The 16921-nt window shown below is 41.3% G+C and overlaps 4 protein-coding genes across 9 annotated transcripts; 3 read left to right on the top strand and 1 right to left on the bottom strand.

Moving 5' to 3' along the window:
• Positions 1–6: 6 nt before the first annotated feature.
• On the bottom strand, positions 7–3213 carry LOC117937342 (elongin-B-like). Its single transcript, XM_034861240.1, has 4 exons — positions 3038–3213; positions 2250–2384; positions 1951–2059; positions 7–302 (listed from the first exon to the last, which is right to left on the bottom strand). Exons 1-4 carry the CDS (start codon positions 3038–3040, stop codon positions 190–192), a joined length of 360 nt encoding a protein of 119 aa, XP_034717131.1. The 5' UTR covers positions 3041–3213; the 3' UTR covers positions 7–189.
• Positions 3214–4042: 829 nt separating this feature from the next.
• pkmyt1 (protein kinase, membrane associated tyrosine/threonine 1) lies at positions 4043–8171 on the top strand. Of its 2 annotated transcripts, none has more exons than XM_034861146.1 (8): positions 4043–4165; positions 5007–5408; positions 5845–6082; positions 6236–6515; positions 6615–6721; positions 6808–6980; positions 7125–7345; positions 7447–8171. In XM_034861146.1, the coding sequence occupies exons 2-8, from the start codon at positions 5034–5036 to the stop codon at positions 7829–7831; spliced, it is 1779 nt and encodes a 592-aa protein (XP_034717037.1). In that variant the 5' UTR covers positions 4043–4165; positions 5007–5033; the 3' UTR covers positions 7832–8171. The 2 variants fall into 2 exon arrangements, with proteins under 2 accessions (XP_034717037.1, XP_034717036.1); XM_034861145.1 differs by having other exon boundaries at positions 4049–4242.
• Positions 8172–8235: 64 nt separating this feature from the next.
• LOC117937318 (zinc finger protein 33B-like) lies at positions 8236–10290 on the top strand. Its single transcript, XM_034861198.1, has 3 exons — positions 8236–8545; positions 8696–8888; positions 8995–10290. Exons 2-3 carry the CDS (start codon positions 8705–8707, stop codon positions 9873–9875), a joined length of 1065 nt encoding a protein of 354 aa, XP_034717089.1. The 5' UTR covers positions 8236–8545; positions 8696–8704; the 3' UTR covers positions 9876–10290.
• Positions 10291–11558: 1268 nt separating this feature from the next.
• On the top strand, positions 11559–15588 carry LOC117937332 (rho-related GTP-binding protein RhoG-like). 5 transcript variants are annotated; one of them, XM_034861223.1, is made up of 4 exons: positions 11559–11677; positions 11931–12525; positions 14082–14276; positions 14394–14668. In XM_034861223.1, the coding sequence occupies exons 2-4, from the start codon at positions 11957–11959 to the stop codon at positions 14410–14412; spliced, it is 783 nt and encodes a 260-aa protein (XP_034717114.1). In that variant the 5' UTR covers positions 11559–11677; positions 11931–11956; the 3' UTR covers positions 14413–14668. The 5 variants fall into 5 exon arrangements, 3 of the variants coding, with proteins under 3 accessions (XP_034717114.1, XP_034717113.1, XP_034717115.1); XM_034861222.1 differs by lacking the exon at positions 11559–11677 and having other exon boundaries at positions 11749–12525; XM_034861224.1 differs by lacking the exon at positions 11559–11677 and having other exon boundaries at positions 11768–12525; positions 14082–14272; positions 14394–15588.
• The last annotated feature ends 1333 nt before the right edge of the window (positions 15589–16921 follow it).

Genomic DNA, 16921 nt, shown 5'->3' with positions numbered 1-16921 from the left:
GGGGGGGGGGGGGGTGATAGCTGGGATGATAGCATGAAGGGAACATGGATAGGCTTGGTTACCTAGAATGTCCCCATCCAACAAATTATATTACATATTCTCCAACCCGCTACTTGTCCACTGTAGTTAATCCACACACACAAACACACTTCCATCCTTTCCTCCATTGCTCGTTTCCTCTCCATGTTATCACTGCACTGCCTGTTCATTGGCAGTGCTACCGGAGTCCTGAGGCTTCATCACATCAGGGAGTTCTGGGGGGCTGGAGAAGGCCTCGACGTGCAGCTGTTCGAACATGTCATCTGAAGGGCCGAGGAGACAAGCAAACATTAGCTCCATCATGACAGCAGAGTTGCATGTGGCTGCATCAGTCATATCACAAAGTTGCTGCGGGGAACATGGACTGTGTCACGTCTTTCTGGGTGGATATTTCAAAACTCCAAAAAGGAAGAACTATTCTGTTAAAGCACTCTTAAACAGGAGCAAAAGGAACCCTAGTCTTGAGTTAGGTCATTTATTTCACTGCTTTGAGTCATTTATTAATAGGTCATGTGTCCTAAGTTATGTGTTCTCTGGAGCCTGTGAGGATCTTGTGAGCATGTTCAGACTGGAGGCTCAGGAAGGATTGTTTTGGTTAGCAGGCTTGCGACAGTAGTCGGTGTTGCACGGTGTTTAAGTATAGACCCATTACATAACTTCCCCACCGACCCGACTATATTTTTATAGAAAAAGAGTGATTCTTTGAATTTTTCTTGTATCAGCTGGAATCAAACTAAGAGCGCCTGCTCCGTAAAGCAGCAGCAGCAGAGTCGCAGCACAGAGTAGCAGGAGTCAGATTTTACTTCTCATAAAGCTGTGCAATTCATTGAATTGTCCTCCTAACAATCACAAAAAAATCTAATCGAGGATAAAACGATTATAGAGGCTACATTTTGCAAGGAAACTTATTTTGTTTTGTGTTCTGAAGAGGAATTCAAAAAGTTCACACGGAAAAATGTAAAAAGGGAAATTCCACAGATCAAGGTACTTTCACTGTTGTTTAAATTCAATAAATGCCATATTTGTTCAATGAGTAATTGTTATTTTAATTTTGACCAAAATAATTGTGATTATGATTTTTTTATCGTTGAGCAGCCCAAATTTCTCACGTGGCGGTTTTAGACGGAGAGTTGACCGTCAAGACGTTGGCGGAAGATTTGGTGTCAAAGCTAAAAGCCCCGTGGCCTCTCTGATATCCTGAAATAAAAATGTTGATTTTATCAAGTCTAGACCGCAAAGAAATCCACCTTGGGGATCATTCTTGAGAATCATTTTTAATACTAACTTCATAGACAGTTTAAAATCAATTTCAAATCTAATTGCTAGTGATATTTCTCAAGCTTGAATCAAATTAAAAAAGGAGTTATATTCCTATTCCTTGTGACGTATGTTGGCTGTATGCATTTTCAGTAACAATGGCAATTTATGTATAATAAACACAAACTAATTATATACACAAAACCTAGTTATCCCCTGGTTTTGCTGCAATCTATATTGTAGCTAACCACCATTATCTTAGTTTCTATTCTATCACTAAAGTACTACACTAAAACAAACTGAACAGCCCTATATGGCAATCAACATTACAGATTGATATTTAACAGTGTACCAGCATGAATGAGTTACAGTAGCTGATGACCACTGTTATTTACGTACGTACTGACACAGTGCCAAATTACAGATATTGGGGGCGTAAATTACATTGAAGCAGATTAACTTGCATAAAAGTACAAATGATTATCATCAATCACGTAATTAATTACTAAGATTCAACTAAACCAAACAAGAGTTGAGTTGGTAAGAAGCAGAAAGACAAATGTTTGTGAAAATCACCCTAATGGGAGGAAAAAACAAAATGTCCCTGATCCTTAATCCTTGACCCTGACACTTAATAACATAAACTACACATACCATTAATGCGGAAGGCCAGACCAATTGTAGCTGGGGCTTGAGGTCTGGCAGTCTGGTTGGTAAATCCACAGTCACCAAGAGTTTTGCTGTCCTCTAGCGACTGGTCATCCTGTGCAACAAACGTTGAAAAAGTCATAGGAACCCCTAATGGCCTAAAATGTATTAATTTGCATCAATGAATATCGAGACAGTGTGTGAGACATTTCCAAAGAATATTTTAGTCACCCATGGGACTAAAGGGAAGTTACATGCCTCCATTGTGATGCTGTCAGTTATGTGTACTTGGCCCCTAAACTCACTTTGTACAGCCTCTGGTCTTCAGGTGCTCTCTTAAGGATCCCTTCAACAATACGCTTCAGCTCATACACAGTGGTAGACTCCTTGGCATCTGTGAAGATTGTGGTCTTGTGACGCCGTATCATTAAGAACACGTCCTGAAGCAAATCGGGCATACAATTAAAATATTAATAAAACAAACTGTGAAAGAAAGGCAACTTGATTCGTGGTTTTTAGAGATTGAATTTGGTTCTAAAAATGGCAACCACACTTTACTTGACAAAACATCTCAGTAGGTAACTTTAAGTTGTTACTAAGTGTCTGGCAACAGTTTAGAACACCTTAATTTGCTTGTATGTAGATGTATTGTTGGTGTAGTGTTAAAATTATGCCAATGTGTCAAGCAAGTTTTTTTCTCCCCGGATACATATCAATTTACGTTACTGCTAATAAATTCACAAGTTACCAACAATCAGCGAGCAGTGTATTTAGCTCTGAGCAAAAGCAAAACTAACCTTGCTGATCTGACTAACTTAACTGGGTTGGTTGGTTGACGTTATTTCACTTCCAAGGATGGCTAAGATAAGTTACCTCTCAGTACGGCTAACGTTAGATGAGAAGGCGAAGCTAATACAGCTAACTTAGCGTTAGCAGGCTAGCAAGCACAAGCGGAAATAAACATTTTAGAACCATCGGCATCGTTTGTTACTTTAGTGCTACTACTTCTGTACAAAGCACTGAACATTAAGGCAGTAGTTGTGTAAAGACACCAATCTCACAAAATGACCGATAATAATAATAATACAATTACCATTTCAAGTGGTCAGCTAGCTAGCCAGTTGCGCCAGCCCTCTGTTGTGCAGCAGAACCCCAGACTGCACCGCTCGCGGATATTGCGCAATCCAGATAAGCATTTTGTATTCACGAAAGGCAGCTACGCAGCACTGGCAGACACAATCGCACCAGATACGCGCGTGCCGATGTCAATACGGGCATAGTGCGCAGGCGTCAACACTTTCATTATGGATTCAACCATTAATACTTAAAAATATGGCTTTTAACACCATTTAACCACAGACGTTACTGCATCAAGAGGATCTTTGCACTTGTATTATATGTAATGGATAAATGGTTGAAATAGCTAGCTAAAGGATTAAACGTTCAGCTTCACTCCAAGTAGTGGCCTAGCGTAACGTTAGTAGCACAATTGATGACCAAACCAGCCTTGATATTGAAAGTTTAAGTGTATGAAAAAGTTAACAATGTCCAATTTTATATAATAATTAATTATTTGTTTATATTCATTATTACTTAAGTGCTTTGATAATAAATACATATTATGAATAGTGTTATTATACATTTGGATCATTGAGCCTCGATGAAGGGGTACGTTCAACTTAAAGGATCCAGTATCCATGCATGAGGGTACCTTAGACTCCCGTGCTTTACATTGGTAAAACCCATAGACAATATACAGAATATACGGTCTATGGAAAAGTCATGATGTTACACGCTCCGGTACAGTAGGTGGCGGTATGAACCTTCCACTTCGCTTTGTAGCTCGCCAAAACAACTAAAAAAGAAGATGACTCGCAGCATTTCTCTTTCACGTGCACTCTTGGTTGCCGATGTTATTCTCCAATTTCGGATTAAATTGTTTATGGAACATGTCCAGTTGTGTAGTTTTTTTGTTTAGAAACTTCTATTAGTGATTAATCATGTTAGAAAGTGTGTCTCTTTTGCTCTGTTGACATCGCAACGTCTATGCTGTCACGCCTGCGCATTAAGCTCGTATTGACGTCGTTGCGTGTATCAGTAATCATTAGAATTTGGCGCGAGGTACGTCCTGAAGAGTTTAACGCGCAGTTTGTTTTCGCACCACAGCGACTATAGGAGCACCACTGTTTAGAAGACTGCCCGTCGTTAAAACTGGATTATGGTCTGTGTGATAACGTTACTTAATTCTACTTTATATATCGATGAACTGTCAGTTACAGCACGTCATATGACTGTAACGTAAGTTAGCTAGCTAGGTTATGTTATTTTGTTGTTGACTCGGTCCGCCCTCAGTTAACGTTAGCCAAAATGTATTTTGTGGAGGCGACACTGTAATGTCAGTGCTGGCAAATAATAAAGAATGAATAATGGTGTTAACCATACATATTTTAGCAAAGTAACTATTCGTAAATATTATAGTTGACGACTGACGTCATTAAACTTGTATACGTGTACTCGGTTAACCTAGCTAACGTTAGAGTTACGTTACATTCAACAGGTCAGTTCTTGGACCTGTTTTACAAATGAGCTAGTAGTCCATCAAAGGACCAAGACGATCGATACTGACATCTGACAACTGGCCGAGAACCTGTTGAGCAGGATGTTCAGGATGTCAGATCTCTCCTATCTAGACAACATGAGTGTGACCCAGCCGGACAGAAAAAGATAATCTCCACCAATTTCTGGGTTATTTTATTTACGTAAGTAAGAGGCACATATATTTTAAGTGCCTGCACAAATTTTTATTTTCTTTTGACTGATCACATTTTATTGCACGTGTCAGAGTTTAGATTAATTCGTTTTAGGGTGGCGTTAAATATTATGTCTACTTTGGTTTAGTGGTAAATGTGTATGACGGATCTTTTCAGACCAGCAATGTTTTGTCCATCAGCAGACATAAGTACATTGAATTGGCATGAGCGGTGCAAAAATGGCATTGGTACATCTATTTTAACTGTCAGCCAGACTGCTACTGTTTAAAGGCTTTCTTTTTAATATTGCAGCTCACTAACTGAAAAAGGCCTACCACAATGTCAGTGGCTGTGGAAACCACAGTGTCCAGGATGCCTCTCCCTCTTCCCACCCACTTCTCCAATGCAGAGCAGTCCTTTTCCCTCAAAAAGCGCCGTCTCCCTTTTTCTTCATTGTGTACATCCAACTCATCCTACTGTTCGCCTACCCAGCTCTCACATTCTCTGCCCCCGCTGCCACCGTCCAAGGGATGTCCCCCTCTGAGCAGGATGTTCCCTCAGCATCCATCCCCCTGGACACCCCTGTCGTGTTCCCTTAGTAAGTCTCCTGCCCCGAAATCTGTATATGATCCCAGCAAACAGCAGTCCTATTTCAGTCAGTGCTACACTAATTTGGGCCTGCTGGGAAGAGGGTCGTTTGGAGAGGTCTACAAGGTAAGAGGTGTGTGTGTGTGTGTGTGTGTGTGTGTGTGTGTGTGTGTGTGTGTGTGTGTGTGTGTGTGTGTGTGTGTGTGTGTGTGTGTGTGTGTGTGTGTGTGTGTGTGTGTGTGTGTGTGTGTGTGTGTGTGTTACAAATTCTGCATTTTAAGGACTATATTGTGAAAAAATATTGACATATTGACATAAGATACTCAAGTTTTTAAGACCCTTACAATAATAACTACATAAGGGGTGGTCTAGAGTGGCAAATTAACAGTTTGTAATAAAGTTCAGAACCGCATTTACATAAAATCTTTCTGTGCTGTGATTTTGTATTGGGAAAGCTCACAATACAAATTTTAGATACTGTATCTCTGTAAGCCTTACTTTCCCGCGGAGTATATCATTTGGAGATCCTGAAGACCTCTGGATTTTCTCAATTCTTTTCTAGGTGCAAAGCAATGTGGACGGCCGGCAGTATGCAGTCAAGCGCTCTGCTCATCGCTTTAGGGGCAACAGTGAGAGGAACCGTAGCGTGAGGGAAGCCAGGAACCATGAGCGCCTCTGTCCTCACCCTCATATCCTGAATTTTGTGGCAGCCTGGGAGGAGTGTGGCCGACTTTACATTCAGACAGAGCTGTGCAGCACCAGCTTGCTGCTCCATGCTGAGAACCAATCTCCTGGCCCAGGTCTGTTAAAAAGAGACAATACAATGTATTCAGATATTGTTTTAGCTAATCATTTTTTTCTACACAATCATAATGCATGTACTGCTTGGTCCGGCAAATTCTCAAATCCCCAGACATACTGACCCGGCTTTTGTTTGAAACATTTCAATCCAGATGAGCCTGCAGCATGGGCCTACCTGTGCGACCTCCTTTCAGCATTACAACACTTGCACTCTCATGGTTTTGTGCATCTTGACCTGAAGCCTGCCAATGTCCTTATTACTGACTCTGGCCGCCTCAAGCTGGGGGACTTTGGGCTGCTTTTTGAGCTCGAACAGAAGAGTACAGAGTCTGTAGAGGGGAAAGTGAAAGACGACATCCAGGAAGGAGATCCAAGATACATGGCCCCTGAGCTGCTCCGTGGGGAGTACGGTCCTGCTGCAGATGTTTTCAGGTACAAATACCACAAATGAGAAAACAAAATGTAGAATGTAACCCATTGATATGATTTACATTTTTGTTCCTAAATATTGTCAAATCATTTTTTATTTAGTTTGGGTGTGTCTATTCTGGAGCTTGCTTGTAATATGGAAGTACCAAATGGTGGAGAGGGCTGGCAACAACTCAGACAAGGCTGCCTCCCCTCAGAGTTCACCAGTGGTAAGATCCACTTAATCCTCATATATTGTCCCATTGATTTTTATTCAAATGACTTATGTTTCTACTATTTCCTTCTGTATTTGCAGGCCTGTCAACTGAGCTACAGACAGTACTGCGGGTGATGCTGGCCCCAGAACCATCTGAGAGGCCAACAGTCTCTGAGCTTCTTGCTCTCCCCTCTGTTAGGAAACACAGGTGGAAGAGGCGCATCCATCTTGTGGTCGTCGAGACTCTGCTGACACTGGTCTCTTTCTGTCACGTAATGTGTCTAATAAACGTTTGGAGTTTTCTTTAAATAATTAAATATACATGTAATCCCCAATTTGAAACATGAAAATTTCCTCTTTTTTTTTAATCAACATTGAAGTTTCATTTTTATATTGTTCTGTTTTTTTTCTTGTAGTTGGTGTTGTGCTTTGGGTTTAGGCTCCTCTCCTCCCTTCACATGTCCTTTCTTCCTCACTGGACAAAGCCAGTGCCCTGTACTCCTCCAAAGGGTAGCTGGGACAAGGATTTAACCCTGCCTCTTAGTGCCATGCATGCTGAATCTGGGAGCCCAGAGGATGATACGGTGTTTCTGTTGGATCCTACAGACCCAGAGCTTTCCCCCACCTTCTTACACAGGTCAAAAAGTTGTATCAAACATGTAACTAATTCATAACATGGTTTTTGTATAGTATTGAGAAAGAGCTATTGTCATTTTTCACCTTTCCCCCACTCCACAGGATCAAATCCAGATTGTCTGTGGAAAGCACATCTACTCCCCTCCCTGGTTCACCAACCCACAATCAACGAAGTCCTGCCCGCACTCCCACTCACTCAAATCTGGGGGATTGGTCCTCCTGTAACTCAGGGCAGACCCCTTCCAGCATCCACTCAAATGGTTTCTGCCACTCACTGACACCCAGTGTGAGTCCCATACATGCAGAGCTTTGTGCAGACAGCACGAATGAAAACTCCACACAGAGCCGACACTCTTCATCCACCAAGTCCTCGCAGCAACGCAATCGCAACAGTCTCCATACAGTGGGGGCTGTGCCCCAACCCAACTTTGAACCAAAGAACCTGCTCAGTCTGTTTGAGGATACGACTCTGGAGGGACTGCCATGAGTACAAGACATTTTACATACAGGGGAAAGATGTTTTCACATAAAAATAATGGGTGAAGAGGAGCTCATGTGTATTAATGTATGTAGTTTATATGAACTGTTTTTGCCATTTGTGTCTTACTACAGCTTATTTTAATGTGTACCTATGGAAAAAGAAATTATTACTATTATTAAGGGTAAAAGGGTTGAATATGAAACCAGACTTCAAAGCACTTTTTATGTTTGTGTAAATGCCATCTGTTGCTGAAATGCCAAGTCATGATGTAATGTTAAATAAGTTATCATTAGCTTGGTGTACTCAATTTACCTCTTGAGTTACAGAAGAAAATAAAATCTAAATCCAAGTGTGTGTCTGTGTGCTCGTCTGCTTGCTCACCAGTAGATGGCGGTAACGCACGTCACGCTGGATGCTAGCCGCCTTAAAAACCCTAGAAGGGGATGATGGGGCGGTAAATTCCGTGCACACAATGCCACATATATCGGGATAACTATTTTCAAACCATTTTTGGACATCGACCCCTGTTTATCTTCTTGATGAGCTATAGCGTTTTGCCTTATGGACTCTTTCATGTCCTGGGAAAGGATTTTGCAACCTATTTGCGGATACCTGCAAGAGCCTAGTGTAAATGTTGTAAACAATGAGCGTTTTCACCTGGATCATTACTAGATAACCTGGGATTTATACAATATTTGACGGGATTGCATTAGGTTCAAGGTATGATGATTTCCTTTCAGTTAGGGAATGGTAATTTGTACATTACAGGCTATAGCCTACTGGAGCCCTGTTTTAGCCTATTTAGGCTAATAGTGAGATGGTGATCTATGATATACACACACTGACCAACCTGCTCTCCGTTTCTTTCAGGCAACAAATATGTCCAAAATTGAACGTCTGAATGCCCGAGTGGAAAAGCTGCTGTCTAAAGCGGTGCAGGAGGTTCTGGAGGTGGTGAAGGAGACAGTGTCCGAGTACCAGGAGAAAACTGCCAGAACACAGAGAGAGAACCAAAGTCTCAAGAGGAGGCTGCAGGAGCTCCAGGAGAAACTAGAAATCAATGGTATGACCATACTTGTTTATGGAAATATTAAAAGTGTTATATTTATATCAATAAATGTTGATTGCATTTGTATTTTTTGTGCATTGTCACCTTTGTTGTTGTGCAGGATGTGTGCCACAAATCCCCCCTGTAGCCCAGCAGGCGGATGCAGACCAGCATCAGATGGAGCAGAACCAGAAACAGGAGGTAGAAGAGGACATTGATCTTGTCCCCTCTGATAAAGAAATTGCACTAATCTGTCCATCATATTCATTTGAAGACCTTGACTGTGAAGCATCCATCCCATTATTAGTCACCCCCTGTGTCTCCCCTAGAGCTACGACAGGACCACATTTAGGTGGTGATGACTTCAACAGTCCAAGAGCTCTTAAAACGGAGAGTGATCATGGCCTGTCAGCTCCTATTTCCAATCATGTTGTTACAATCTCTGACAACGATCATCAAATGAAAGTGGAGCCTACGTCGATTGAAGACGCCACGTGCAACACAAGTTATTGTCATGGTGATGCTGGCACGAGCGCTACATCCTCACACAGACTAAACCTAGAGCCTCCTCAAGCCAATTCTGGACTCTACTCTGAGTCTGGACTTGTCTTCTGTGTGGAGCAAAACGGCATAGAGGGGCCGCCATCCCAAAGAGACAACAGTACGAACAGTGTTGCAGAGAAACATCACACCACTCAAACAATCACAAAAGTGGGCTCTTCAGGCTCAAGAGGGTTCCAGAGGAACAGCAGAAAACACTACTGCTGCTCGCTCTGTGGTCGCACCTTTAGGCACGCCGGGGACTACAAGAAACACAACAGGGTGCACACGGGGGAGAAGCCCTACTGCTGCTCGGTGTGCGGGAAGCGCTTCAGTCAGTCGGGCTACCTGACGGTGCACCTGCGCTATCACACGGGAGAGAAGCCGTTTGGCTGCAGTCACTGTGGGAAAAGTTTTAGTCACTCGAGTAACATGAAGAAACACCTGCAGACCCATCTGTGAGCCTGCTGGATCCAGAACGTCTCTACACATATGCTTTTGATATTCAGGGATGGACACAGTAAATGACAAAAAGTGCAAAGTGTTGGATTCTCAAAGTTTAACGTCAAGCCATCTTTTATGAACATATTTGTCAGCTGAGTGTATTGCAATCCTATTGAAAAAGGGGATGTAGCTTCAGGCGTGTTACATGTAAGAGTAATTGTGCCATATTTAACCAAAACAGGATGCTTATTGTAGAGCACATTAATTCAACAACAGTAATTCCTACTGTTTCTGTCTTATAGGCCTGCTATTGATTGTCCAATTTCCAAATCAAATAAATGCATTTGGTACTTATGTGTGGTAAAGTATTGCTAACAAGATTCCTTTTCAAAGATCCTAAACAATCTGAAGTTACGAAGCCAAACCAGACATTGTGTTGATTTAGATCGTCTACTGCTGGAAAAAACTTCACAGTGTGAGTCATAGCATTAAAACAATACTGGGATTTTGAAGTTCCTCTGTCTCATGACTTATTTGTTATTAGTGATTAAATGAATTGTAGTCTGCTGAGAGATGGCAGACAGTTGTGTCATTTCTTAGTAAGTCCTGCCTTTGGAGGATCCAAATCAGCATGGAATGTGTGTAAATAATAAATAATTGATCACTCACTGTTTAACAAGGCTTATGAAAAATACATTCCCTACAAATTATAAAGGTCCATTTTGGACAAAGTCCTGGAAGCATTACAAGGTGTCAAATCCCTCTTCAGCTTGATATAACCTGGTTGTCAAAGAAACCAGATGAATCCTCTACGCTGGAACCCTAGAAGTTGAAGTCACAAGCCTAGAGCGGCTTTGAGGTCTGCAAAAGAAAAGCCTGTCAAATGTTTTTATTTTTATCTTTTTTTTTTTTTAATAGCGCGGGTTTATTCTTTTTGAATCAATACCATCTTGTTGTGTCTGTCAGGGATCTCCAACATGGGGTCCAGGACCCCTAGGGGGTCCCCAGAGTCAATGCAGGGGGGCCTCCATATTATTGTTAATTTTGGAAAGGTTTTTAAGAAATTAAAAAGGCTTAACATGAATCCAACATATTATAAGCAAATATAAATCGCCACTGCTTACTGGCCTAGGTGGTCACTAAAGGAAATCCCCAGATACATGTAATCATAAGGATTAAATGTTTATAAACCATGGCAACAATTATTGGGCTATTTTAACAGCTTAGTATTCCATGCAAAAAAAGGTATGTATAAAGGCCTAAGGCCGCCCTACACATCATTGCAAACCCAGTTTATTATGCAACTTAATTTTATACAGTATAGGTAGTAGGGGTTCCCTGCTCCATCTCTCATTCAGTTAAGAGGTTCTTGGCTTAAAAAAACATTGAAGACCACTGGTCTAAGTCTCTGTCCTGTCTGTTGTAGAGCAATAGGCTTCTGAACTGGATTCATTTACTTTACAGAAAGGTTGTTGCAATATTGCAACTGTGGTCAGCTTGCATGTTGTGTTTATAATGTTTCTCTTTTTGAGATTTAGTTGAGATTACTGCTGCCAAATATTTGAACAGTGCACACCTAGATGTGTCAGAATAGGTGAATAGCTTTGCAGCACCGCATTACATCACTTTTCATGGGGTATGACAAAATATCTTTCCCATCATTTCTTGGGTGTTTTCCAACCACAACATTTCCAGTAACTAGGTCCCTTTCTTTCACAACCGGATGTAAGCCTTAACCAGATATGTCACTTTCTACTAGATTGATTTTAAACGATTACATAGACAAGATATAAGACTCACGGCACTGCAAGATTTGACAGGTAAGTTACATTTTTACAACTATTCTGTTTATTGATGTTGTGTCTGCTACAATCATTGGTACAAATGATTTTAAAAATGAGCCTGAAAACACACACATCAAACCAAGTTCAACATTATCTTTATTACACACTACGATATGTTTTTTAACACTCTTTGTCATGCAGGCAGAAATTGATGTGTTAAACAAAAATGCAAATCCACTTAATTTAAAACCCTTGTTGTATAATTAAGCCATGAAGTTTTGTGTTTCAGAATTTCTGGATTCCAAAGTTGTCATAATGCAGAGAGTGAAGTGTGTGGTTGTTGGAGACAGTGGAGTAGGAAAAACCTACCTACTCTTCACCTACATCAACAAGATCTTTCCTAAGGAGTACACACCAGCTTTCTACGACATATACACTACCCAGGTTATAGTAGACAACCAGACTATCAGCCTGGACCTTGTGGACAGTGCTGGGAGAGAGGAATATGACCACATACGCCCCCTCTGCTACAATCAAGCCAATGTCATCATCATTTGCTTCTCCATCGCTAGCCCAACATCCTGTGTGAATGTCAAGAGCAAATGGCATCCAGAGGTGAAACACCATTGCCCTGATGTGCCTATTCTTCTTGTGGGAACTAAAAGTGACCTGCATGATGATCACGAGATCTTGGAGAAACTGAGAGAGCAGAACCAGACCACTGTCACCAGGCAGCAGGGACCAGCAATGGCAAAGCAAATTAAGGCTGTTAAATATCTTGAGTGTGCTTCAATCAACCAGCATGGACTGAATGAGGTGTTTGATGAGGCTGTGCGTACCGTTCTCAGTCATTCAATCACCACCAAGAAACTCTGTGTACTCTTGTAAGCTCAGGTTGTGCATATATGTGTATACACTGTATATACATATATACATACAAGATACATGATATGCAGTTTTACAAAGTCATATAGAAATGCACATACAAAGATGAACTTCAAAAATACATTTCTATATGTCTTGCATATTTGTGCAGCTCCATATGCTTGTGGATGGTTATGTCATGTACCCACTTTAGGAAGTGGATGCTGCAGAAGTGTCCAACTTGATATAAACATGCACACCATGTTATAGTTACATGTTTGTTTGTTACTCTGGCACCCCCTTTTTTAATTGCTGATGGGTAAAAACACAATTTAATAAAACAAATAAAACCGTTCTGGATACTATTAAGTATGGAGGTTGGCCTTTTTGGTTTGCTTATTATTAAGTTGTTCTCTTCTGTTGTGACTTGAAATCCTTGTTTTAACCAATTTGTTCCGAGGCATTTTATGGAAAGGGCTATAGTGATTTGAATTTGAATCGATGCAACAGAAGAATTTGGTGAAGTAATAATAAGAATAATACATTTTATTTATATTGCCCTTCACATTTCAAATGAAATCTCACAGTGCTACAGTAGCAAGGAGTTAAAAACAGTTCCCAGAATATAACAAAATCAACAAATAGCAATAAAACACCATTAGACTAAACATAAGTAAACTGCTCGAGGTCCGTTGTCGGGTGAATAAAGAATCATTAATAGTAAACAGTAATGTGCAAAACTAAAAAAATGCATGCAACATGGACTTTTATTCTGAAAATGGCATCACACCGGAAGTAATTCTGGTTCTGCGTCCCGATGTAGCGAGCATAGACAGTTTAAGGTTGCGGGTTGTTATGTTCCGTCCCGAATTGTACTTTGCAATATTGTTTCCATTTCTTAAATTATTTTTTTACCAGGTAAGGTGATCAAGGTCAAAACAACTTAAAGGTCTTGCCAACAGAGTAATCACATGAACATGTTGGAAGTTTAAAGGGAAGACGATAACGTTTGGAGCTAGCTAGCTAGCTAGCTAATATTAGCTATCCACGTTAGTAGCCGCTGACTTCACGACTAGCTTGCAGGTACAGCCGTTCTGAACATGCTTACCTGGGTCATTAACCACGTGTTTGCAATATGTTTGTTTGAAATGTATATCAAATACATAACTAGTATAAACACGTGCATAGAGGCAGGTACAGCTGTGTGACAACGTACAGTGGAAAGAGTATGTTACTTAGCAAACATTTCACTGTAATTAATGTACAGCTCCATGGCAAATAAACTGGCAGAATGACTGCAGATCCACTCAGGATTACACTGGTGTGAGTGAAAAGTACCACAAAAGTATCAAACTATCCATGTAAAGGTTTTAAAAGCTCAGGCCAAAAAGGGGGCAACATACAACAAAACTTAAATATCAAGTAGGAGGAAGCACTGTTGTCCCACAGTAGTGTTTGTGAAACTTTTCCTATGAATGATTATGCAATAACTGTTACATTTGGCTCCCTTTGCAGAGGATTCTGCATGAGCTGTCCACTGTCATTATTTATCCTAACTAATTGACGCTTTTTCCAGGATGTCTAAACTTGACCGTTTGAATGCTCGTGTTGCCAAGCTACTAACTGAAGCGGTGCAGGAGGTTCTGGAGGTGGTGAAGGAGACAGTGTCCGAGTACCAGGAGAAAACTGCCAGAACACAGAGAGAGAACGAGAGTCTGAGGAGGAGGCTGCAGGAGCTCCAGGACACAATACCAAGAGAGAGCAGTGGTGGGTAACACATGTAGCTTTCTTGAATCATCGTAGATAATGTTATCATCCCATACTGGGTGTCATTCATGAGTGACTTCGTCAAATTACAACAATCTTTCTTTTGGTCTTTGTTTCCCAGCTGTTCTGTCCACAACTAGTCTCCTACCTGTAGAAAAAGAAGTCCCACAGAATCAAGAGCTGGATTTTGGGCTTACTTTGAGGCTGGACTCAGACCTCCATCTAGCAGAGCCAAAACAGATAAGCAGTCACAAACCTTACGATGACTTGAAGCAGGAATTGAAACAACAGGAGTGCTCCAGTAACACTGAATCACAAGCTAGGTGCAACTTGGCACATCCAACAGAACATTGCAAAGCACAACCAGAAGAGGGGACACATATTATTGATGAGGCAATGACAGTCCACACAACACACGGTGCAAACAAGGACATCAGTTCTGTCTCATCCACAAATGTGTGCACCTCTCCCTCCAGCACTATCAAAAGAGAGTTACAACTAACCGACTGCGCAGCATCAGAACCACCATCTCTTCAAGAACAATATACTGGATGTGTGGATTTAAGCTGCAACTCTTCCCGTCAGAACTCAGGAACTGAGGAAAGGTCACAAACTAGTGCTGAACCGTACGGACGTATCTTTGCCGACTCAAATCACGCCATACCTAGGAGGCATGGCTTTGCAAAAACCAACAGGGCTGCATTTGACAGGACAAAAATCCGGATTGAGCACTTCAGGGGAGATGAATCACACTTGTGCGTTGTATGTGGAAAGACTTTCAGCAGGATTGGGAACTTAAGAATCCACCAGCGTTGTCATACGGGAGAGAAGCCATATGGATGCATACAGTGTGGGAGACGTTTTAGTCAGGCAGGTGACCTGAAGAAACACAAGAGGGTCCACACAGGGGAGAAACCGTACTACTGCAACCAGTGTGGAAAGAGCTTTAGTCGGGGGGAGAATCTGAAAAGACATCAGAAGATCCACATTGGAGAGATTTTACAGTTACAGCAAGTGTGGAGGGAGCAACAACAATGATTATTAAACTAGACTTAATCCATTAACATAAAAAAAAGCCATATTGATGTGTCTCTCCTTTGCTGGAACAACTATTGATTTTGGACTAAACATTAATATCCAGTGAGCAGGTTTAAATATTTAAAGGTGACAGTGTGTTACTGTAACACCTCCTGTGGTCATGTACAGAAAGAGTTCTCTCATGTAAAATGTGTGAATGCTGAAGACAATTTTTGACACTTAAAAATCTTGATTACATGATTGTCATTAAAATGGCCTGATTGTCCAGACTGAATGAAGCTGGCTGTGTGCTGCTAGATATATTTATTGCAAATGTATTTAGTTATTTAGGAAAAAGCAAGAAATACAGCTTAATAATAAATTCATTAATTACCACCACGAATGGCTAAGGGAGTTACTATTCTGCAGAAGACTCGTCTAACATCGTTATGGCTTAGGTAATGAAAAGTAATAACCAACACCCTCACCTTACATCCCCCCTGTGGATGTGTGTAATTTACACCCCACCTGCTGTAGCTAGTTACATACCTACGTGGCATACAATAATAAATAATGCATGAGTTAAAACAATCTTCCCCCAGGATTTCAGTCTGTAACTGGTAATTACATAAGTTTTATGTTCAGAAAGGTAAACATATGAGCATCATGTAAACTAAAACAACAAAGATAACTGGCATTTGGAAACAAATGAGATGGTCAAGTGAGTGGTGTGGTTAATGATTAAGTAAAGGTACTGAGGGTTTTTGTAAATTAATAGAAGATAATGTCAGTGTTTCAATGTAACATTAACATAATATAGTATGGGATAAGACATAGTATATTGTGTAGTAGAGCAGTATAACAGCCTTTTTTCACCTTAGTAACATTGCCAAAAATAAGGACATCCTGTCTCAAAACGATGCTGAAAAACTATTCCATGCATTTGTTACTTACTAAGAATGGTGCAGTGTGTGTTCTGACAAGAACTAAGAAAGAGATCATATTTCTCCTGTATTAGCTTATCTGCATTAGCTCCCTGGAGTGAGGAGTCGCAGCGTCCGCCTAGCCCGGCTCACCTGCTTCTTGTCATAATCGTCAGATTCATATACCATATAATCAATAATATAATCAATGTAGAGGGAGGCAGGGGAGAGAGCTAGCCCGACCAGGCTTCTCTCTTTACCCTGTCTCTCTTAATCATGTTGTTATAGTTTTAGACTGCCGGGGGACTTCCTTTAACACACTGAGCTCCTCTCTCTTTTTGTTTGTGCGCATCCATGTCCCAGAAATGCTTGTTACTAACCCAGCTCTGGGGAGATATTCTCCGGAGTCCTTATGTTCTTTTTTCACCCAGCATGTTTCCTATGATTACGGAGGCACAAAAATCATGGTTGCAGCTGTCGCCGTGGTCCTGCTGCACGTCCTGCGATGCCCTGCTAAGTCCTGCGATGCCCTGCTACATCCTGCTACGCTCTGCGGTGCCCTGCTACATCCTGCTATGCTCTGCGGTGCCCTGCTACATCCTGCTACGCATTGCGGTGCCCTGCTACATCTTGCTACGCTCTGCGGTGCCCTGCTACATCCTGCTACGTCCTGCGGTGCCCTGCTACATCCTGCTACGTCCTGCGGTGC

The sequence above is a fragment of the Etheostoma cragini genome, chromosome 21, assembly GCF_013103735.1.
Source record: "Etheostoma cragini isolate CJK2018 chromosome 21, CSU_Ecrag_1.0, whole genome shotgun sequence".
In the NCBI taxonomy this organism is placed as follows: Eukaryota; Metazoa; Chordata; class Actinopteri; order Perciformes; family Percidae; genus Etheostoma; species Etheostoma cragini.
The sequence above is the reverse complement of the archived record's forward strand: the minus strand, read 5'-3'. Positions and strand labels throughout refer to the sequence as shown.